Source organism: Amblyraja radiata, chromosome 4 (assembly GCF_010909765.2).
Source record: "Amblyraja radiata isolate CabotCenter1 chromosome 4, sAmbRad1.1.pri, whole genome shotgun sequence".
NCBI lineage: Eukaryota > Metazoa > Chordata > Chondrichthyes > Rajiformes > Rajidae > Amblyraja > Amblyraja radiata.
The window spans coordinates 48,603,871-48,628,283 of record NC_045959.1 but is presented as its reverse complement, the minus strand read 5'-3'; the positions used below and the strand labels follow the sequence as shown (position 1 = coordinate 48,628,283).

Sequence of the window (24,413 nt, the reverse complement as noted above, 5' to 3'; positions counted from 1 at the left end):
TAAATTCTAGCATGTACAAGCCGAGTCTATCCAGTCTTTCGTCATATGAAAGTCCTGACATCCCAGGAATCAGTCTGGTGAACCTTCTCTGTACTCCCTCTATGGCAACGATGTATTTGAACATTGGGCATTGTGACATCACACGATGGAACGTTCACCAGGGGCTGGGGCTGGTGCTGCTTCTATGGGTGAGAAGCCAGTTTAGTTGTGAAATATTGGGGGGGGGGGGGTGGGTTAGGATTTGATTAAAAACGTGCACTTAAACACGACGACCAATGGCAAACCCGTTGGGTCTGATCCCCCAACGCAGCCGTTCCCTACCCGTAGCCCCCACTGGGGGGGGGGGGTGGGGGGCGGGCGCCTCACACACACTAACCACCCCCACACACAGAGTTGGAAAAGTGCATAAAGACCGTTCCCTACCTGTAGCCCCCAGGGGAGATTTGGTCGTCGAAGTCGGGTCCCTGCCGTCTTAAAATATCGTATCTTGAAGTCGTCGAAGTCGGGTCCGTCTCGGCAACGCGTGGGGGGGGTGGTGGGGGGGTTAGCGGTGCGGCATCACACACACGAAGCTTCGACACACACAGAGCCTTAAAAGTGTAAATGCCCGACCTCTTTTCCGTTTTTCTCTAATTTAATTAAGATGTGCAGGTGGTGTTCTTATCGAGGTTCAGGGGTGAATGACGTAAATATTTTCACACAATATGGGAACATCTCATGTTGTCTTGAAGGCTCCTCGGCCCACATCTGACTCTCTGTACTGTCACTATGGCAACGATGTCTATGAGCACTGGGCATTGTGACATCACACGATGGAACGTTCACCATTGGCTTGGGCTCCTGCATAGGCATATGTAAATGAATCCATTCCGATTGGACATATGTGAACATTGGGCATTGTGACATCACACGATGGAACGTTCAGCAGGGGCTGGGGCTGGTGAAGGTTCTGTGGGTGTGAAGCCAGTTTAGTTTTGAAATATTGGGGGGGGGGGGGGGGGTTAGGATTTGATTAAAAACGTACACTTAAACACGTCGAAATGTAATGAGGAACGGATACTTAGAAAGAAAAGAGAAATCTCTACCAAAATGGAAAAGATGTCGGCGATTCAGCGTTCCCCCTTATCCTTAAACTTTGACCCCTTGTTCTGGTCTTCCCCAACATCCGGAACAATCTTCCTGCATCTAGCCTGTCCAACCCCTTAAGAATTTTAAACGTCTCTATAAGATACCCCCTCAATCTTCTAAAATCTAGCGATTACAAGGCGAGTCTATCCAGTCTTTCTTCATATGAAAGTTCTGACATAACAGGAATCAGCCTGGTGAACCTTCTCTGTACTCCCTCTCTATGGCAACGATGTCTTTGAACATTGGGCATTGTGACATCACACGATGGAACGTTCACCATGGGCTTGGGCTCCTGCATAGGCATATGTAAATGAATCCATTCCGATTGGACATATGTGAACATTGGGCATTGTGACATCACACGATGGAACGTTCTGCAGGGGCTGGGGCTGGTGAAGGTTCTGTGGGTGTGAAGCCAGTTTAGTTTTGAAATATTGGGGGGGGGGGGGGAAGGATTTGATTAAAAACGTGTACTTAAACACGACGGAATGTAATGAGGAGCGGATACTTAGAAAGAAAAGTGAAATCTCTACCGAAATGGAAAAGATGTCGGCGATTCTGCGTCCAGTTTCGGAGTTGCAGGGAATCAATGGAAGAAATGTGGCAGCCGGACGGAGTTCCGTTTCGGAATCTTGGGCGAGAGTTTTATATATTAATAGATAAGTTAAGATAGATTATGTGCAGGAAGATGAGTTGGTTTCGGCATCGTGTTCGGCACAGATATTGTGGGCCAAAGGCCCTGATCCTATGCTGTACTGTTCCATGTTTTATGTAAGGCGTCTTCCTACATTACATCTGTGTTCTTTGAATCACTCATCTGATGTAGAACACCATCACTACTATTTCAAAGTGCCCCTGTGCAATCTCCCTCTGTGGATACATGAAAGGAACCATGGTGCTAATCTTCAGAATGCTTATTTCTTGAGAACACTTCCAGAGCCACAATCCATCTTTACTTTAAGCATTAGAGGCTTCCTCAAAGCAGCACCATCTGAGATTCTGGCAAATGACTTACTGATCTGCACAGTGATGGCTGCACACAGAATTCAAAGTAAAATGTCAAAGTATCCTTTATTGTCATTCAGACTTTTCAGTCTGAACAAAATTTCATGCAATGGTGGAAGTCAGCAGGCAGCATAAATTTAAAGCTCTAAGCTCTGGCTTCAGAGCAATAAATCAGTTATTAGTGATCTCCATGCTCATTTTTGGGTCTTGTCAAATCCAATTTCCACAGTCTTCACTTTGGCTTGGCAGAAAAATATTTAACCAGTTTTTAATATTCAGATGTCTTAAAAAGTTCCATTCAGATGTTTAAAAATAAAGAGATAGTGCTGTGGGAAAACATTTATCAGCACATGTAGTGCAATCAGGAGAGATTTATTTTGGTATATGCTGAGTTAAGTGAATTTTTTGCTGAATTCATTTTAGTGAGTTTCTTACTGTACTTCAAGTGCATGTCAAATTCATAGTGAATTGAGGGCCACTCCTCATTTGCATTCAATTCTTCTGTTGGCTGATAACTAAATCAGTAATTCATTGATGGATTTTCAGGTTTAAAATTATTTGTGCTGACAAACAACAAAGACTAAAGTAATATATTTGAAGGTGTGGATGAATCTAGCTAAATCAGCAGACCAAATGGTCTGCATCAACATGGTGTCATATTGCAAATGTTAATTATAATCCTTCACAGGTTTCCTGTGATGTATATGATTGCACTATTTAGGCACAAACATATGTTACAGAAATTTTTATATGCATTATCTGAGGGGAAAATATTTAATTTGATAAATGTATATTATTAAAGGAGTGCATGGTGATCAATTGAATAGTCAATATATAAGGCCTTTCTTTACCAGCTTATATTTATTAATTTGGTCTGTACTAATATAATCCAACGCATTATTCTTGCTGAACGGCATAACTAAGAAGACAAACTGCATGGCAAAAATATTTCTCCTGGCATTGACATTAATCCTGGTTAATTACAACAGGTTTTGTTTCTGTTCTGTAATATTCAGTGATACTTAAATTATTACTGATAAACACACAACTTTAAAACTTTTTTTTAGTCCTTGAGGCATCAGCATCAGTGGAAAACTCTGTTTTGTTCTACATTAAGTAAACTGCATGTAGAAAACTGTGGTTGCACAGAATAATTGGAGGAATTAGATTCATGTTATTTTTCTTTTCTGTACAAAACTAACTTGTATACAGCATTTATGAGCTTTTTAAAAAAAAACTGAGTTTCTTTTCATTAAATAGTTGAAAATGGAAGGTTGTAGATTAAGTTATTTATAAAGAAATAAACTTGATTGCAATGAACAATAAGTCAAGTCAAGTGTCAAGTGAGTTTATTGTCATGTGTCCCTGATAGGACAATGAAATTCTTGCTTTGCTTCAGCACTCAGATCATAGTAGGCATTTACTACAAAACAGATCAGTGTGTCCATATACCATAATATAAATATATACACACATGAATAAATAAACTGATAAAGTGCAAATAACAGATAATGGGTTATTAATAATCAGAGTTTTGTCCGAGCCAGGTTTAATAGCCTGATGGCTGAGGGGAAGTAGCTATTCCTGAACCTGGTTGTTGCAGTCTTCAGGCTCCCGTACCTTCTACATGAAGGTAGCAGGGAGATGAGTGTGTGGCCAGGATGGTGTGGGTCTTTGATGATACTGCCAGCCTTTTTTTGAACAATTTATTTGAAGTAAATGCAAATTAAAGGATACCCTTCCACTGCGTAAAAACTAATTTTAATTTATGTTAAATATGAGAATGTATAAACAAGTTTGATGGATAGAGTGGCTAGAAATTGTTTAAACGTGAGACATTAATTAATAGTGCTTATTTAAGTGGCTGCTTTACTTACAATGGACCCAATTTAATTACTTGCTGAACTTATCTGAGGTGATCTGAGCTGGCCTGTTGTTGAAAAGATAATAATTATTTCTGTCCAACCGTGACAGGAGTTAAAATCTCTACATAACATTGACTTCACCATCTTCCCCACACAGGAGTATTAGTGGCAGAGGCCACATCTAAATCAAGAGAGCGCCAAGAGTGTTTTATTGTCATATGTTCCCAAAACGGTCAATTAAATTTTTACTTGCTGCGGTGAGATCCCAACAAAAGGGGCAGGAAACTAATGCTCCTTTCAGTCCATGTCCATGTTCCGCCCCCACCTCTTACCCAGGTTTCTCCCCCATTACATCAGAATATAGAAGGGTCCCAACCCAAACGTCACCTACTCACATCCTCCAGAGATGTTGCCTGATCCGCTGAGTTACCCCAGCATTTTGTGTTTTGCTCAATATTGTAGCATCTGCAGTCCCTTATTTCTCCAGACAGTGTCTCTATTCTTTCTCTTTGGTTGGACCAACACTTTTGTTGAATATTCAACCACTGATCATTGGTCAGTTGCACCTATTCTTCCACTGTATCTCTCAGTTCTGAGCTCAGATGTCTGGCCCAACTAGTTTTCGTGCCAATTGGATCTTCCACTTATCCAATATCAGTTTGGCCGATTTACCATGTCCTAGATTTCCTGTTCTGAGGGCTGCTTGATTACACAGTACAATGGCCTACTCCTGCACCATGCTTTGGAATACTAGCAAGATTGGGCGCTGCCCAAAAGTTTTCAGTGGGCCTGGATTTGCAGCCTATGTGTAAACCCAAGGCTTTCTTTGAATTACTGAATCCCAGTAATTTTCTTCATAATCAATCCATCCCAGTGTATAAAGAAGGCCAATTGATTTGGGCAAATCTGGTCAAGTGACATTAGCATTGTACACTGGAAATACATTGATATCCGTAGTTTACACTTATAAGAGTAGAGTTCACGATTGAGAGGGATTAGTATGATTTCTTATTGGAAAGTATTACTAACTTCAGAAGATAATAGGTATGTTTGTCATTTATTCATCAAAATAATTTTGAGGAGGAGGAACAGGATGAATTAGGAGCAGAGGTAACAACAAAAGACATTGTAGAAACTATTAAATCATTGAAAAGTGGAAAAACTCCGGGTCCGGATGGGTTTAGTAATTAATTTAATAAAAAATTTAATGATTTAATTTCCCCACGTTTACGTCCTTTATTTTATTTAAAGAACAGACTTTAACACAAACTCTTGCCGAATCAACTATTACATTGATTAAAAAAAAAGATCTCGAGGAGCCTGGATCTTATAGGGCAATGGCCCTTTTAAATACGGATCAGAAGATACTAGCTAAGACGTTGGCTCGCAGACTAAGCTTGGTTATCAGTAAACTAATACAAAATTCTTAAGGGGTTGGACAGGCTAGATGCAGGAAGATTGTTCCCAATGTTGGGGAAGTCCAAGACAAGGGGTCACAGCTTAAGGATAAGGGGGAAATCCTTTAAAACCGAGATGAGAAAAACTTTTTTCACACAGAGAGTGGTGAATCTCTGGAACTCCCTGCCACAGAGGGTAGTTGAGGCCAGTTCATTGGCTATATTTAAGAGGGAGTTAGATGTGGCCCTTGTGGCTAAGGGGATCAGAGGGTATGGAGAGAAGGCGGGTACGGGATACTGAGTTGGATGATCAGCCATGATCACATTGAATTGCGGTGCAGGCTCGAAGGGCCGAATGGCCTACTCCTGCACCTAATTTCTATGTTTCTATGTTTCTATCCAGATCAAACTGGGTTTATACCTAAACGACATTCGTTTTATAATTTGAGACGTTTATTGAACATAATATATTCGCAGAGAATGACAAATGAAGATTTAACAATTATTTCTCTAGATGCAGAAAAAGCATTTGATCAAGTGGAATGGTCTTATCTTTTCACAGTGTTGGAAAAATTTCAATTGGGAGAAAACTTTACTTTATGGGTAAAGCTTTTCTACACTAATCCGACAGCCAGAATACTGACAAATCAAATTTGTCAGTATTTTCACCTAAAGTTTATTTATCTAGGGGTAACAGACAAGGATGCACCCTTTCACCAATGTTATTTGCTTTAGCCATAGAACCCCTTGCCGAGAGTATTAGGTTCCATTCAGGCATTCATGGATACAATACTAAATATACCACCAATAAGATTTTGTTATATGCAGATGATGTACTTCTATACATTGCTCATCCCCAAGTTAGTATTCCAAATGTGCTAAACATTACAGAACAATTTGGTTCTTTCTCAGGATATAGAATAAATAAATTGGAATAAAAGTGAAATTATGCCAATAAAAGGACAACAACAACTCCAAAAATTTCCTTTCAGAATTGTTACCGAAAAGTTCAGATATCTCGGAATTTACATGACTAGAAAATATTCCTCTCTGTATAAAATAATTTTTCCACCATTAATTACTAAACTATATGCCTACATTCAATTTTGGAAAACACTTCCTATCTCCCTTATAGGTAGATTAAATGCCATAAAGATGATCTTCCTTCCGCAACTCCTATATTTATTTAAATATATCTCACTAAAAGTTTTTTAAAAAATTGATTCTATTGTCACTAACTTTATTTGGGACTACAAACCCATAGAATACACAAAAGACATTTGCAAATCCAAAGAAAATGAAGGATTAGCTCTTCTTAATTTTCTTTTTTACTACTGGGCTACTAACATAAAAAATATAATCTTCTGGTTGGACGATACGTGTCAACATGTAAATTGGTTAAAAATGGAGGAAGATTGTTTGCCTTTTAGTATAGGCTCGATCCTCCTATCTCCAATACATTTGAATAAGTGAACGTATGAGCAAAATCCAATAAGACATAGTACTACAGGTGCACAACCTTTTATCCGAAATTCCAAATAACGAAAAGCTCCGAATAGCGGACATTTTTTCGGTCCTTCAAGAAAGGTCCTTGAAGACGTTCACCGAGGGCGGCCCGCAGAGGTGACAGCTGAACCTCCGGTCGGTCCTCGAAGAAAGGGGAACTAAATCCCCATTCATAAAAGAGAAGGTGAGGGTATATTGCGCGGGAGGGTTAATAATTGACAATCTGCTGTTGCCTGCCCGCTGAGTTAAAAAGTTCCCACGGTAGAGTCACGATACACAGTGTATCGTGAGTCTTGCGTGGGAACTTTTTAACTCAGCGGGCAGGCAGCAGCAGATTGTCGCTCCCTTCAGTTTCACCCCACCTACACCCCTCTGCTTCCCGGCCATGTGTGTGACCCCTTCCCTCCCCTCTCCAGCTCCCCGCCCATTGCACCGGCGAGGGGGCTTTGCACTGTCTTCACGTCGGCGATGCCAGCAGGTCAGTGCCAGTCACCGGAGACGTCAGGACCAACGGGACACCGACCCCCAGGCCCACTGCAAGCACGGAGATCCCAGAGACCCACAGCCAGCAGCAGCCCAGCCCCGTTCCAACTCCAGAGGAAAACTGCAAACTGGCCGGAGACGTCAGGACCACCAGAAGCCGCTCCCCGATGGGCCGCTACGGCGACAAGTGGCAGTTTGCCCACAGCCCGAGCTGCGCCCCCTCATCGGGACACCGACCCCCAGGCCCACTGCAAGCACGGAGATCCCAGATCAGCAACTCCAGCCCAGCCCCGCTCCAACTCCAGAGGAACACGCTCCCCGTAGGGGCAGAAGCTGATGGTGTGCAAGGTACGTCTTGTTCTTGGGGTGGCGCAGCTCGGGCTGTGGGCGAACTGCCACTTGTCGCCATAGCGGCCCATCGGGGAGCGGGTTCCTCTGCAGTTGGAGGGGGAGGGGGGTATTGTGCTGTTTGATCGTCCCCTGCTATCCCAGGGACAGGGAGACACAGCGGCTTTTGAGAATGGTGGGCAATCACTTCCAAAGTTCTGCCCACACAGTCAGTACACCTCTCCTACACTTGTCTCCCGCACTAAGATCATCTCGCAGAGAATGATTCCAGCCTAACCCTCCCTATTCTCTCCTATTCTGCAAGAAAAAACTACATTGAAGACTCAAACTTGCGATCGAGTAACTGCCGGGATCGAGGCGCAAACTCGCGACCTATGAGCCGAGCACTCTACCACTGAGCCAGCCGTTAAAATCTACGCTAAAAATCTTCCATTCCATAAGCCGAAAAATTCCGAATTACGAAAAGTGTCTGGTCCCAAGGCTTTCGGATAAAAGGTTGTGCACCTGTATCCGTATCTGGAAACTCAGTCTTAAATTGAGAAATATGTCTCTATTTCTTCCTATTGCAAACAATCCCTCGTTTAAACCGTCTACTTTTGATATGGTGTTTGTTCAATGGAAAAATCTGGGAATTAATACTGTGGGAGACCTCTATAAGAAGGGGACTCTCTTTTCTTTTCAAGAACTACAGGAGAAATATCACTTGAACGCAAACGATTTTTTTAGATACCTTCAAATCCGAGATTATGTAAAAACATGTACACAAAACTATCCTTTTATGGGTCCAGATATATTAGACGATTGTTTGAATAAACATGCCGATACAAGTAAGTTGATATCTTACATTTATAACACTCTCTTAAATATTGATACCCCACCTTCTGAGATTTATAGGCGAGCATAAGAGGACGAGCTGGGTTTACCCATTTCAAAAGATATATGGGAGCAAAGCCTAATATACATACATTACTGTTCTTTAAATGTCATGCATTGCCTGATACAATTCAAAGTATTGCATAGGTTATACTACTCAAAAACCAAATTGAATAAGATTTTCCCAACTGTCTCCCCTCTTTGTGATAAATGTCACCTCCAAGAAGCTACCCTAACCCATTCTTTTGTATCCTGTATGAAAATACAACATTTCTGGATGGGAATATTCAATTCCATTTCTAAAACACTCAAAATTCAATTGGAGTCAGATTCAAAATTAATAATATTAGGAATGTCAGAGAGCCCAAGCCCTTCGTCCTCCTGTGCCCAGCATTCTTCTGGCGAATGTCCAGTCCCTGGAAAACAAGCTGGATGACCTCAGCGCAAGGGTCTGATTCCAGCGGGACATAAGGGCTGCAACATCCTCTGCCTGACCGAAACATGGCTGACCTCGTTGATTCCGGATCAGGTAATCTGCCCAACCGAGTCCTTCACTGTCCATCGTGCTGACAGAACAGAGGAATCTGGGAATTCCAAGGGTGGAGGAGTCTGCTTCATGACCTGGTGCAACCCTGGAAATATCAAGATGCTTTCCCGTTCCTGCTCACCGGACCTGGAGCACCTGACGATCTCATGCCGCCCATTCTACCTTCCCCGTGAGTTCGGCTCAGTGATCGTCACAGCCGTCTACAATCCACCGCATGCAGACACCGACGTGGCACTATCGGCCCTACACGATGTGCTATGTCGACATCAAAACAAGAACCCGGATGCAGCTATGGTGGTGGCTGGAGATTTTAATAAATCAAATCTCAAGAAGGTCATGCCGAACTTCTACCAACACATCACGTGGGCCACCAGGGGCGAAAGAACATTGGACCACTGCTATACGCCGTTCCGGAAGGGCTACAAGGCCGTTTCACTCCCTCCCTTAAGAAAATCTGACCACGCTGCCATTTTCCTGCTGCCGGAGTATAAACAGAGGATAGCTCGGGAAGCGGCAGTGACGAGGGACGTAAAGCGGTGGTCCGACCAGTCAGAGTCCATGCTGCAAGATGCACTGACAGATGTCGACTGGAATATGTTCCAAGCATGTTCCAGTGACGTCAGTGAGTTCGCGGAAGCAGTCACGGACTTCATCGCAACAATAACCGACAACATCGTCCCCACGGTAAGGGTAAGCACCTTTCCTAATCAAAATCCCTGGGTAGACAGGTCCATTGAATGCTCGCTCCGCTGCCGACAACTCGGACCTGACATCCGGAAATATGGACGTCTTCAAGGTAGATTCCTACCGAATGCAAAAAGGAGATACAGAGACAAGATGGAGTCACAGATGGAGCAGCAGGACACCAGACACCTGTGGCAGGGGCTATGGACTGTAACCATCTACCGGAGCAGCCCCCCTCCTCAACTGGAAGTGCCGGCACCTCCCTAGCTGATGACCTGAATTCCTTTTACGCTCGTTTCGAGACGGGCAACATCACCCCAGGACTGCCAACTAACGACAATACCGCCAGCGTGCTGGCTACCGAAGCTGAAGGGAGGAATGTGCACACATTCTTGTTGTCCGAGCACGACGTGAGGAGGGCTCTGACATGGGTGAACACGAGGAAAGCTGCAGGCCCAGATGGCATCCCGGGGCGAGTACTTAAGTCCTGTGCTACGCAGCTAGCTCCGGTGCTCACTACAATATTCAACCTCTCCCTGGCCAAGTCCGCGGTCTCTGCCTGCTTCAAAAGATCCATAATTGTACCGGTACCTAAAAATGCCTCCCCGGCCTGTCTGAATGACTACCGTCCGGTGGCCCTCACCTCGGTAGTCATGAAATGCTTTGAGAGGCTGGTCAAGAAACACATCTGCGCCTTCCTCCCTCACAACATGGAGTGCTTCTACTCAGCGGCTGTGGAAAGCATCTTGTCCGGAAATATCACGATTTGGTTTGGGAACTGCTCTGCCCAGGATAAGAAGGCTCTGCGTTTGACTGAATGCACTATGGGAACTTAACTCGCCCCTCTGCCGGAACTATACATCAGAAGGTGCAACTCCAGAGCCAACAAGATCATGGGAGACCCCTTCCACCCCAGCAACGGACTGTTCCAGCTGCTACGGTCAGGCAAACGCCTCCGTTGCCATGCTGTGAGAACGGAGAGGATGAGAAGTAGTTTCTTCTCAGAGGCCATTAGGACTGTAAACTCCTATCTCTCCAGGGACTAACTTTACTGTACCATTTTACTGTTGTGTGATGTCTTTTTAAAATTGCTGTTTTTTTCCTTTCTTCTCTCCCTCCCACAAATATGTAATATGTGATTATTCTGTTTGTAGTTTGTTTGTTTGTTTTTTGCACAATTCGTGAGCATTGCCACTTTTCATTTCACTGCACATCTCGTATGTGTATGTGACGAATAAACTTGACTTGACTTAAGTTAACGATATTCCAAAGACGTTTCCTTGACTATGGTTTAATAACTGCGAAAAAACATATACTTAAATTCTTGAAAAAGATAACAGTTCCCGTAGTGAAGATGTTGATCACAGAAATGACCGAAAAAATAAGGCTTGTTTTGGCTGACAAATCAGACCAATTTTCCAAAATATGGTCTCCTTTCAATGAATTTCTTCAACAGCATAATGGTTGAACACAAATTCAAAACCGACGCTAGGGTCTGGTGAGCGGGTAACGGGGAGGCCAGTGGGACATATCTCCACTTTTTCTTTTTTTTTCTCTCTCCTTTGTTAGGTATGGGTTTTCTTTTTCTTTCTTTTTTGTATCTTTCTTCTTCCTTTTCATTCTTTCCTTCTTACTTTTTTCCGATTCACATCAGTTTATAAAATGTTAAAACTGAAGCTGTACGAAAATTGTATAATTGTTATGTCGATTACTTTCTCCTTGTACAATTGCTTCTAATAAAATAAACAATAAAAAAATAAAAATAAATCTAAAGAAATTATAAGTCTTTATGTGCCAGATGTATGGAGAGCACTGGAATGTGAAGAGAAAAAATTTCAGTGCTCTCCATAACGCAAACCATTTTCAATTGTGCCTTATTTTAAAAGTTGGATCATGCAGCTCACAAAAGCTTGGAGCCAAGCAATCCAATTTCTAGATAGATTAATCCATGATTTGGAACCCAACTTTAAGAACTTAAGGAAATGCAAAGGAAATTCACTAAGATGATATCAGTGCATTGAATTCTATTTAGAGAAAATTCTATGAAAGAGAAAATACTTTTTTCTGGCATTAGAAAGTTAAATGAATACCTATTCATAAACTGAAGCTTTTGAGATGATGACAAGCTAAATAGCTAGCACGTTAATGTTTGGAGACATAAAATGATGATAATCATTCATTACATAAAACAAAATGTTAATGTTAATTAATTTAATGGTTTTTATGTATATAAATGAAAGGATAGAGTCGTTAAACATTTAATTAAGAAACTTAATCAAAAGAAAGGAAAAAGAGCAATGATATTAAGTAGCTAGTTTATTCAGAGCGAACTCATACGTACAAGGGTATTAAAGAGTCTGTTTTTTGTGGTACTTGAACACCCTTTGAGCATCAAAATGTGCTACATCAATTTTGACTTTAATCTCACTGACCTATTTGATTCTTAATTTGAATCTTGATTAGATCTCTGTACGTTCCACTTGCCATTTTCATCAATTGATTTTAAAGGAGATGCTTGCTTGTTTTCACTATATTTGTTTTTAAGATAGGCCTACCATAAATCAGCATTATCATAAACGGCACTTTAAATATTTGGGTAGGAAGGAACTGGAGATGCTGGTTTAGACCAAAGATAGACACAAAAAGCTGGAGTAACTCAGCGGGTCAGGCAGCATCTCTGGAGAAATGGAATAGGAAGAAGTCCATCTTGACCCAAAATTTCTCCAGAGATGCTATCTGAACCTGTGTTACTCCAGCTTTTTGTGTTTAAATATTTGATAATCTAATGACTTCCAGTTTGGAAGAGGATGGGTCAGTCACCATGGCTTTGTATGTGGTGCGTCATGTCTTACTAACTTAATCAAGTTTTTGGAGGTGGTGACAAAGATGATTGATGAGGGTAGGGTGATGGATGTTGTCTGCATGGATTTAAATAAGGCTTTTGATAAAGTTGCCTATGCTAGGCTGATCCAGAAGATTAAGGTGCACGGGATTAACAGTGACTTGGTCATATGGATTCACAACTACCCCACTGATATAAAACAGAGGGTTGTGGTGGAAGTTGGATGTGGAGAGGATGTTTCCATTAGTGGGAGAGTCTAGAACTAGAGGGCATAGCCTCAGAATTAAAGGACGTTCTTTTAGGAAGGAGATGTGGAGACATTTATTTAGTCAGAGGGTGATGAATCTGTGGAATTCTTTGCCAAAGAAGGCTGTAGAGGCCAAGCCAGTGGATATTTTTAAGGCAGAGATAGATAGATTTTTGATTAGTACAGGTGTCAGAGGTTATGGGGAGAAGGCAGGAGAATAGGGTTAGGAGGGAGAGATAGATCAGCCATGATTGAATGGCGTAGTAGACTTGATGGGCCGAATGGCCTAATTTTATGCAAATGCTGATCAATTAAATAAATGTGGTCTCAGATCTCAAAGGTGGGTGTGGAGAGTTAATCACCTGCAATTAATTAACGTATTAAATATATTGATTAAATTCAGTTGGCCTTAAGATGTTGAATTGAAATTCTGGGAACCCAGCAGGCAAGTCTGGAGTTAAATAGGTGCTGCTGATTGTAATTGAGCTCAATGCGGAACGCTGATTATTCACAATACTTAATTCAATAAATGTCATTTGAGCTTTGGAAAAGCAGAGTTACTCCAAATTAATTAATTTAATGTAGACCAAATCAAACTGGGTTTTTAATAATCATCAATCATAATTAGTTAATTAACCAAATAATCTCTGATGAATATAAATACATCTCTAATACTTCTATATATAATACATCTATATATAAACTAGACTAAGTGGGACCCGTTGGGTCCCAGACCCTGGTCCCCCAACGCAACCCATTCCCCAACGCAATATTCCACCACTCACCCGTTCCCCCAACGCAATATTCCACCACATAGCCCCTAACTGCGCAGGCGCGGCTCATTTCCCCTCATCCCCCAGCACTCCCTCCCCATCCTTTTTATGTGTTGTAGGGGAGGAGGTGAGGGAAGGGTGGTGTGTGGTGGTAGGGCAGAAGGAGAGTGTGTGGGCAGGGGGGCGTGCAGGAGGGGGGGAGAGCATGGTGTGGGGGGAGGGGTATGTGTGAGGGAGGGGGGTGTGCGGCAAGGGGTGTGAGGTGGGAGGGGAGGTGTGCATGTGTTGCGCTCTGCAGCCAGGGGAGGGGGACAGCTTCAGGCGGGGGCTGACGGGGGGCCTGTGGGGGAGAGGGGAGCGTTCTGCACCCTGGGGAGGGGGACGGTTCCAGGCGGGGCCTGTCTGGGGCTGGTGGGGAGGGGGAAGCGCTCCCGTGGCCTACTGCTGTTGGATGCTTCCCCCTGGCCCACAAGCCCCCTCCTGAAGCTGTCCCCCTCCACCACTGCAGGACGCTCCCCCCCTCCACCTAAAGCCATCCCGTCCCCAACTGCAGGAGGCTCCCCCCCACCCCCACCACCCCCCCCCCCCTCTCCCACCCCCGGCCCCCCACCAGAAGCTGTCCCCGTCTCCAGCTGCAGGAAGCTCCCCACCGGCTTCAGGCAGGGACTGATGGGGAACATCCAGCAGCTGGGGATGGGACAGCTTCAAGCGGGGGATGGTGGAGTGGGAGCATCCTGCAGTGGGGGAGCGGGGCGGTTTCAGGCAGGGGTTGGTTTCAGGCAGGGGATATCGGGGGCCGGTGGGGGTGGGAGCATCCTACAGGCGGGGAAGGAGGATGGCTTCAGGCGGGGGCTGTCGGGGGTTGGTGGGGGAAGGGGAGTGGCCTACCGGTGCCACTGCCGCTGCCTACCCCTGCTGCTGCTGTGGCTAACCGCTGCCTTTCGCTGTCGTGGACTACCGCTGCTGGTCCCCACCAGCTTCAGGCGGGGACCGGTGGGGAGCATCCTGCAGCTGGGGACGGGACAGCTTCAGGTGGGGGGGGATGGCTTCAGGAGGGGGCTGTCAGGGACCAGGGGGGAAGCATCCTACAGCCAGGGGAGGGGGACGTCTTCAGGCGGGGGATATCGGGGGCCGATGGGGGGGGGGAAGAGTGTACTGCAGCGGGGGAGGGGGATGGCTTCAGGATGGGGCCTCCGGGCTCCCCGACTCGGAGCGGCTTCGGGGCTCACGGACTCACGGACTCAGGGCGGCTTCGGGGCTCACGGACTCGGGACGGCTTTGGGGCTCACGGTTTTGGGACAGCTTCTGGAGTCAACCTGGCCACCGGGGCTTTAATCTCTTCGACCCGGTGATTGACAGCAGGTGCCGGAAGGGGCGTCACCATCCCGGCGACTGACAGGAGTGAGGACCAATCTGCAGATCTTACGATTTTTAAACCTTAATAACTTTTGTAATGTTCCACCGATTGGAACAAAACTGTACGCTTGCAGCACAAGAGAACGGTGAGTAAGGTGGCAAAAAATTGTAGTGCTATCGAGTACCGTTTTTGTGCAAATGTAAATACAAAGCAAACCGGAAGAGGAAAAGATGAGAGTTTTACTTAAGTATAGATGTGTGTCTTGATACCGATGATATTTTGAGTGGAAATCTCCAGACAATCTTTTACAGACGAACATGTTGAGCGGACTGACTGGGGAATAGGCTTTTTAACTGGGTTTTGTGCAATGAGAAAAGAATAATTAACAACCTTGTTGTAGGCAGCCCTTGAGTAAAAGCAATCATAACGTTTTAGAATTTTCATACAGTGGAGTGTTCATGTAGTTATTAAATTAACTTAATTAAAACTATTTTCAGATTGTTTTTTTGTCATGCTTGATTTTGACTGGGTATTTGCTGGTGTGAGTAATTTTGTGCATCCCATTTATCAAATGAACAGTATTCCTTGTGCAGCAATTGCTTTGCACCAACATTTTTAAGGAACCATTCGCTGAACAGCGATCCCTTTGCACCACCCGTTTATAAGAACCGTCGATTAGAAGTTCATTTCCACAAATGCAACAAAGTCCTGTGAAACAGATTTTTGGTTCAACTGAGTCGAACAATATTTTGCACATTTCTGGTTGTCTTTGGTACCCACTGTGAAATTTGATGCTTAGTTTTTCAGCAGGATTTTCATTTGCCTTAGCATCAATTTTTCTGATGTTTTATCACAAATGATGCTACCCACAAAGCAAAACTCAAAAATCATTATAGTAAAATAGAACAAAGAACAGTACAGCACAGGAACAGGCTCGAGGCTACAAAGCCTGTGCCAAACATGATGCACAGTTAAACTAATCTCCCGTGCCTGCAAGTGATCCTTATACCTCCATTCCTTGTTTATCCATGTGCTCATGTGCCAATCCTAGATAAAGGCTTTTTTACAGTTTGCCTCTGTGCTAGTGACTTGTCATGCATGGGTCTAGGGTCTGGGGTCAATTATGCATTTTGCACGTGACATTAAAACATGCATGCTGTTTAGCAGATGTGCAACTAATTCTGTGACTGACTGATTCCCTCCACTTTAGTCATCGAGGTTTTGATAAAATTCACGCATGAAACCAGTGAATTCTTCAACTATGTTGTTGATCAATTGTACAGCAATGGAAAGGTGTCTTTGATTTATATATTTGTCTTTGTCATGTGCACCGAGATAGTCAAACATTTTCGCCTGCTATCTAGGTACATCATACTTTACATTTGTTCAAGAGGTAATACAAAAAGAGAAAGGCAATGGTGTTACTGCTACAGAAAAAGTCCAGTTAAAAAAATAACAGTGGGGAAGAATCTGTTCTTGAATCTGGTGGTAAGGTGGGGGTGCTGCAAGACAGCTGCCCTGCCAGCAGCGTGTTAGTCATTTCTACTTTTTTTTTTTTTTTTTAATATGTCAAAATGTTTGCTTTAGTGTCTCTCAGTGTGTCTTGTGGTGGGTGGTGGGGGGGGGGGGTGGTTAAGGGGGTGGTGACGGGGGGGTGGGGAGGGGGGGTTAAGGGGGAAACCGCTTTCGGTCGCCACCTCCACGGAGAGGCAACTTTTTCCATGTTGCCTCCCTCACGGCCTAACACCAAGGATTGGTGCGGCCTTTCCCGGAGTCGGGCCCGGAGCTTCAGCGGTGGGCGCAGCGTGGACTTTTTCCGATCACTGGCCTGTGGATTGTTCAGCCTGAAGCCTCGATCTGTGGAGCTCATAGCTGCGGGCGCGGTGTCCGGAGCCTGGGATCGCTCGTTGGGGATTCCTGGAGGAAAAGAACACCGACCACCGGCCTTCAACATCTTGAAGCCGCGGTCTGCAGAGCTTCTAGCCACAGGCACGGCGTGGACTTACCATCCAGAGCGGGATCCCTCACCTGGGATCCCTGGAGAAGAGCTCCGACCGCCGGCCTGTGGCCTACATCATCTTGAAGCTGCAGTCTCCGGCAGGGAAGCACCGATTCGGGACATACCTTCCAGAAGAGAGGGCCTGTACATCTGGCCGCCCGCAGCAGCGATTGCGGAGGTTTATGGCCCCGACCATGGGATGACAATGGAGGAGGACTGACTGTACTTTGTGCCTTCCACCACAGTGAAGAATGCTGTGGTGGATGTTTGTGCTAAATTTTATTTTGTATTATGCGTTCTTTTTTATTGTACTGCTGCTGGCAAGTTAATTTCACTGCACTTTATTGTGTATGTGATGAACAAATCTGATTGATTGATTGATTGATTGGCTTTTAACCTATTGTGTCTTCTGCCCAATGGAAGAGGAAAGAAGAGAAATTTATGACCTGGATGTGAGTGACCCTTGATAATGTCGGCTGCCTTCTTGAGGCAGCGTGAAGCATACATGGTGTTGATGTGGGTAGATGGAAGGCTCATTTGTGTGATGCGATGGACTGGCCTGCATTGGGGTGGAAGATTGCAACCATCACGTGGTCAGCCCTGTTTCGATTAATGCAATCAACTCGACGTGCACAAACAGAAAATCAAATAGAACAAGTTGTCCTTCAACTTTAGGCTGTGCACGCCACACGAAAGAAGAAGACTGGCCTGCATCCACATTCTCCATAATTTTTTGCAGTCTTGGGCAGAGCAGTTGCCATACCAAGCTGTGATGAATGCCATATGCTACTGTCTATGGTGCATATTTAACTGCTACCTAAGTATCATTGGGAGAGCAAATATTCCTGAAATGTCTTATTTGCAGTGACATTATGTGGTACATTCATTCTCTCAGCATAATAAATTAGCAATTTATATAATAAAAGTATTTAAATATAATTCTAATACTGAAACTTAGTAATTCTGATATTATTTTTGTTCAACTCTGCCCAATGTAGAGTGACTCTTTCATCTGTTATAATCACAGGATTATATAGGCTATGTTAAGAAATAATATGTATGCCATTACATCTGTGTAGCCATTATAACATATTGTGCAAGTAACATTTATTGAATACAAATACTGCTGAGTTTTATAGAAGATCAAACAAATATATGTATTCTGCAAACTATAGATAGAAAGATGGAAATATAATAAGACTTTATTTCAAATACATTTGTCTCTGTTCTTTATCATTTAGGAAATGATGACAAAATTAATAACAGAGACACCTACCAAGCCAATTCCATTTTTAATAAGCCACCTGAAAAATAAACAAGGAGGTCCTGGCCAGCTGCAAAAAACATTTTCAGGCTCAGCTGCCCTCTGGGCTGAAACGGGTAATGAAACAGTTTTCTCTATTTTCAAGTATCAATGAACAGAATAATGTTTGAATATAATTGAGAGACTATTTTATTACTGTGCAAGCATATGAAATATTGTGAAATCCTAGACTAAATACATGTCCTAGTTGTGCAGGCCAGTGGACCCTCTTGATGCAAGGTGGACCCTCTTGAGCACTTGTGCTCACATAAAGTTCTAGTGGGAGGTAGTGACGATTGTTTTCTTTGGTTCCTTTGCACACATCTAAAGGATTAGAGAATCACTCAGAAACCCCACAACAGTAGTTCTACCTCCTTCATTACCAACAGCTGCACTGGGTAGGTATACTGGTTATATTGTGTGATCATTAAGGTTATTATTGAATAACAGGAAGTGTAAGCAAAAAAGTACTACTGAAGGAGGATATAGCATTTTGCAGGAAAGATTTAACATAGAACATAGTGCAGCACAGGAACGGGCCCTTCAGCCCTCAATGTTTGTACTGAACATGAAACCTAGTTAAACTTATCTCACCTCCCTGTACATGATCCATATCCTTATATTCCTTGCACTACCATGTGCCTATCTAAAAGCCTCAAATACCACTATTGTATCTGTCTCCACATCACCCTGGCAATGCATTCCAGGCCCCCACCGCTCTTTGCGTTAAAAGAAATTTACCCGCACATCTCCATTAATTTTTCTCCCTCTTACCTTACAACTGTGTGCTCTAGCGTTGAACATTTCCGCCTGGCAAAATAGCTAGGACTGACTACCCTATCTATATGCCTCTCATAATTTTATAGACCTCTATCATAGCCTCAACCTCTGCCATTCTAGAGAAACAAATCCAAGTCTATCCAACCTCTCGTTCTACCTGACAACCTCTAATCTGGGCAGCATTCTAGTATACCTCCTCCGCAACCTTTCCAAAGCCTCAATATCATTCCTGTAATGGGGCGACCAGAACGGCACACAATATTCCAAGGATGACCTAACCAAAGTCCTATGGAGGAGCATGACTTCCTGACTCATATATCCAATGCCCCAAGCAATGAAGGCAAGCATACCTTATGCCATCTTTACCACCCTCTCTACTTGTGCTGCCACCTTTAGTCGGTTATGAATTTGGACTTCAAGATCACTCTGCACATCAATGCTGTTAAGGGTCTTGCCAGAAACTTCAATTTTTTTGGTCCCTTTAAATGCTTGTCTTCCTCATTGGTGCTTCATAGGAGCATTAAAACAAGCAGTAAATGCTGGAACTGGCATTGACAGACTCATTCGTGATATGAGAATCCTAACAGGAATCCACCATGCATGCTAAATGGCCTTTGAAATCAGTAAATTGGTTAGTGATGAATCAGTTTTCAGGGGGAAGTGGACACTTACCACAAAGTGCAAAATGTAATGTTTTCTGAAATTACCCAATTAAAGAAATACATTTTATTATAAAATATAATTGGAATGTTAAAAACATGTGGTAATCATGTAAATATATATATATTTATATACATTTATATATATTAATATATATATACTAGACTAAGTGGGACCTGTCGGGTCCCAGCATCACACGGGAGGGCTGGTCACCAATGCAATATTCCACCTCTCCACCAATTCCAATATTGCACGCCAGTGGGTGGGTGTGGGTGGGTGGGGGGGGGGCTAGTATAGACATTGCGGACCGAATGGATTCTTGGGCTGGCAGCCAACTGTTGCACCGATTTTAAAAGCCAAGGCGAGGAAAACAATTGGGCTGCACCCACACCTGACAACCAAAATTAATTTTGTGAACACAAACTTTTTAAAAAAGGCGAGGCAAACAATTGGGCTGCAGCCACACCTGACAACCAAAATTCATTTTGTGAACACAAACTTGTTAAAAAGGCGAGGTAAACAATTGGGCAGCAGTCACTTTACAGCTGTATCGAGGGGACTCACCGTGGAGTAGACGTGCATTCAGTGTTATTCGCAGCTCAGAGAGCCGTGACCCTCTCGCTTCCTTGGTCCGGCAGAGACGGAGTGAGGGACTACACTTCCAGGTTTTATAGTCCCTCCCCCCTGCTGCCAGTGGGGGCAGCAGAGAGAATGGCAATTAAAAAAAAAACATTAATATCTCTCTGATTTTTTATCGATGGGAAAAATCCTCCGGTCCCGGAAGGTGGAGGGGGGCTCTGAGTGTGATGGCCAATAATGACGGCCTTGTTGGCGGCGTTCTCCCGGAAATTGCAGCACAGTAGGCCAAAAGCGGTTGGGTAGCAGTCACTTTACAGCTGCATCGAGGGGACTCACCGTGGAGTAGACGTGCATTCAGTGTTATTTGCAGCTCAGAGAGCCATGACCCTCTCGCTTCCTTGGTCTGGCAGAGACGGAGTGAGGGACTACACCCTGACAGGTTTTATAGTCCCTCCCCCTGCTGCCAGTGGGGGCAGCAGAGAGAATGGCAATTAAAAAAAAAAACATTAATATCTCTCTGATTTTTTATCGATGGGAAAAATCCTCTGGTCCCGGAAGGCGGAGGGGGGCTCTGAGTGTGATGGCCAAAAATGACGGCCGTAGGTGGCGGCGTTCTCTCGGAAATCGCAGCACAGTGGGCCAAAAGCGGTCAAGATCAGACTTTTAGTAATATAGATAGATATATATATATATATATATATATATATATATAAACAAAAGATATCTTATATGAGCAATGTTAATTTAGCCAGTTTAGAATTTCTTTGTATTGATTACATTTTTTCCCTTTCAGGAAACAAAGGTTTGCGGCGCGATTGTCGAGGTTATGAAAAACCATGGCTTACAAATGCTAAAAAGCCAAAAAAGTCAAAAAGTGACCTTGCTATGTCCAACCTATCACCAGAATCAAAATCCCGTAAGCAAGTTCTCATTTAAATTGCTTTACTTTACAGTTATTTATTAGGTTTCAGTAGCTAGTGGCGTTGCTTTTGCTGCTGTTGTAATCGCCTTTAAGTCACTTGGAGCCTGATTGTTTTTGGTGTGATTATTCTGTTCTGTACTATATTGGATAATTGAAAAATAATAAAACTTCAGTTGCCAGGAATATGAAACAAAAAAAACCCCCAGAAATGTTGACTGACCCAAAACATTAGCCATGTTCTATTTCAAAGTTGTTGCTTGACTGGTTGAGTTCTTTCAGCACTTTTATTTTTATTGGTGAACATAGATGTCTTTTGAGTTTTGTTAGGGCAGTTCTTTTCCTTGAACTGGCTTGAAATTATGGTAGGTTCTGCAGTTGATATTGATAGGATACAAATGAAGGTTGTTCATCACTAAAAATGTTGATGTATGATAAATAGGGCAAGTGTCACACTAAGTGAAGTTATTGAAAATACTCTTAGATTTGGTAGGACCACATTTGAAATGACAAGAAGAAATTCATGCAGAAAATTAATGCACATTACCTTATAATCGAATATATCAGAATATATCTGTAAGACATTTATTTCTCTTAGCACAAATATTTAGGAGCTTTATGCAATTAGTGTCAGGTAAAGTTAACGCTCTATTAATGAAAAAATATGCTGAATGTGAGAATCAGTGAGGATAAGTTGCTGACGTTTTTACTCATAATGTCCTTAAAACCTGCAGTACCAAGGTCAATAGAACATACTGCATTGGACTGGCAAACAAAACCCGAAAGCCACAACTTTGATGAACTGAATCACATCCTTCAGGAGAGCAAGAGGCTGGGCAAGGCTCTGGAACACCTCTCTCACAGTGAGTATTTTTCATTGGTAACTGACAGTAATGAGAACACAATCTCTCTTTATAAGTGGAAATCACAACAACCCTAGCTTTGTCTTCCAAGATAGATTGATATGAAATACTTTTGAATTGAATTTGCATCCCTTTTGGTGCACGAGTGTTAAATTTACACTGACCAATTTTCCTCAGAAATTGAAGAAATGATTGGTATTTTCTGCATTAAGTATGTCTCAGATTATTTTTGAGCAGTTTTAGATGTTAATTGCAGGCTGCTGACATGTGACAAAGCATGCTAAGTTTCGAATGGGTTGAGACAGTGGAATGGAAATAACTTAAATAACTTTACAAAGAGAGAGAAATTACTCCTTTAACCCAGAACAAGCTTGGAAGTCTTGGAAATAATCTAACCCTATAGCATCTTATTTCTTAGTATCGGCATCAGAGCGTACCTTCTGTCTCCATCTCTATTGATGCCTTTGTTTTTTAAATTTATTCAAGTTTTTTTAATTCCCCAATGGGCTGATCAACAAAAAATCAACTAGATTGTGTGTACTTGTTTCACTCTCGCTGCAGTCTCTTGTCTCAAGAGAGATGTAAATTTTATACTTATACCCTGAAATTGAGCGACCACAGTTTGATTAACTTGCTTAAGTCTGAAAATCAAGCAGATTGGCTATCCCAACATACACCCGCTACAATTATTTAATGAGCCAGATAAAACTGTGTCCTTTGTATTAATATGTTCAATTGCTTTTCTTTAATTACAATAGTTTTGAGTTTGTTCTTAGCGTAAAGCTGCTCTACATCAAGTGCTTAGAACCTTTGGTCCCTTTCTACATTTGCTAAATTGATTATTCAACAATTACTTCAAGAATACAGTTGTCATGCATATTAGCACCAACAAGGACGACATCTCTTTAGATACACTACTGTCAGATAATCAATATAATTGGCCTTATGTATTGATCGTGGCAAAGTACTGAAAAATCTTGTTTATCTAAACCATGCTATTTATTTCAAGTAAAATCATCTCTCACTGAAAGCAACTCTTTGTTGAAGCTGTCAGAGGTGAGACATCACTCACCATGTCAAACTGCTGGTAATTCACAATGCGGAAGATAGCATCAAGATTAATAGTCGTAGTGTTTGCTAAAATCAGAACTGTAATGGGATCACAACTGCTAATTTTAAAGAACCTGACATAATTTCTTATTGTTTCTATACTTGATTTTATTTATGCATTGTATAAATCTACCATTTTTGCAGTAATTGCTAACAATTGTGATAAGCAGGGACATTATTGTGGTGAAGTCAGTTTTCAGTCTCCATTCAGACTGCAAACTTTGGACAATCGTCAGCTGATCAACGACATGAATTAGTTCTACTGCAGGTTTGACAAGCAGAAACGTAACCCTGGTACCCCCCCCCCCCCTCCCCAACCAACACAGCCAGACCCCAGTCTGCAAAGACTGGACCCTTCTACCCCCACTCCTCCCCATTCACCACTTCACACCTACTTAAAGCAAGACTCCAGTCTGAAAAGACTGGACCCTTTCCTACCCATCCCACTCCAATCACCACTTCACACCCAATTACCCCTCCCCTCCGTGCTGCACAACATCATTTCTGCATCATAAACAATAAAAATAGAGGAGGTGGAGAGGCTGTTGAGAAGACAGAAAAGCTGGAAATCTCCAGGACCGGACAATGGTTTCCCCTCTACTCTCAAGCTCTTTGCCGAACAACTGGCACCGGTCTACACAAACATTTTCAACCAGTCCCTGCCTGCTTCAAAGTCTCCACTATTGTCCCTGTACCCAAAAAGGCAAGGATTACTGGTCTTAATGACTACAGACCTGTCGCACTGACCTCTGTCGCCTGGAAGACCCTTGAAAGGCGGCCAAGCTGAAAAATATCATGAACCCCCTGCTGGATCCTCTGCAGTTTGCATATCGAACCAATAGATCTGTAGCTGATGCAGTCAACCTGGGCCTTCACTTCATTCTCCAGCACCTAGACTGCCAGGGGACCTATGCGAGTATTTTGTTTTCGATTTTAGTTCTGCATTCAACACCATTGTGCCAGAGCTTCTACACTCCAAACCTTCTGAGTTGACTGTGCCTGAAACCCTCTGTTGGTGGATCACCAGCTTTCTGACAGACAGGAAGCAGCATGTGAGGCTGGGAAAGCACACCTCCGACCAGCAAACCCTCAGCATAGGAGCACCGCAAGGCTGCGTACTTTCCCCTCTCCTCTACTCTCTCCAC

The 24,413-nt window shown here is 43.2% G+C and overlaps 1 protein-coding gene across 2 annotated transcripts in view; it reads left to right on the top strand.

The window, feature by feature from the left end:
- The window catches only part of c4h8orf34 (chromosome 4 C8orf34 homolog), a 240,062-nt gene that overhangs the window by 18,690 nt on the left and 196,959 nt on the right, over positions 1 to 24,413 (top strand). For both annotated transcript variants that reach the window (XM_033019357.1, XM_033019358.1), the window contains exons 2-4: positions 18,296 to 18,434; positions 21,170 to 21,292; positions 22,030 to 22,158. In XM_033019357.1, the coding sequence (XP_032875248.1) occupies positions 18,296 to 18,434; positions 21,170 to 21,292; positions 22,030 to 22,158 (391 nt within the window). The remainder of the gene's footprint in view (positions 1 to 18,295; positions 18,435 to 21,169; positions 21,293 to 22,029; positions 22,159 to 24,413) is intronic.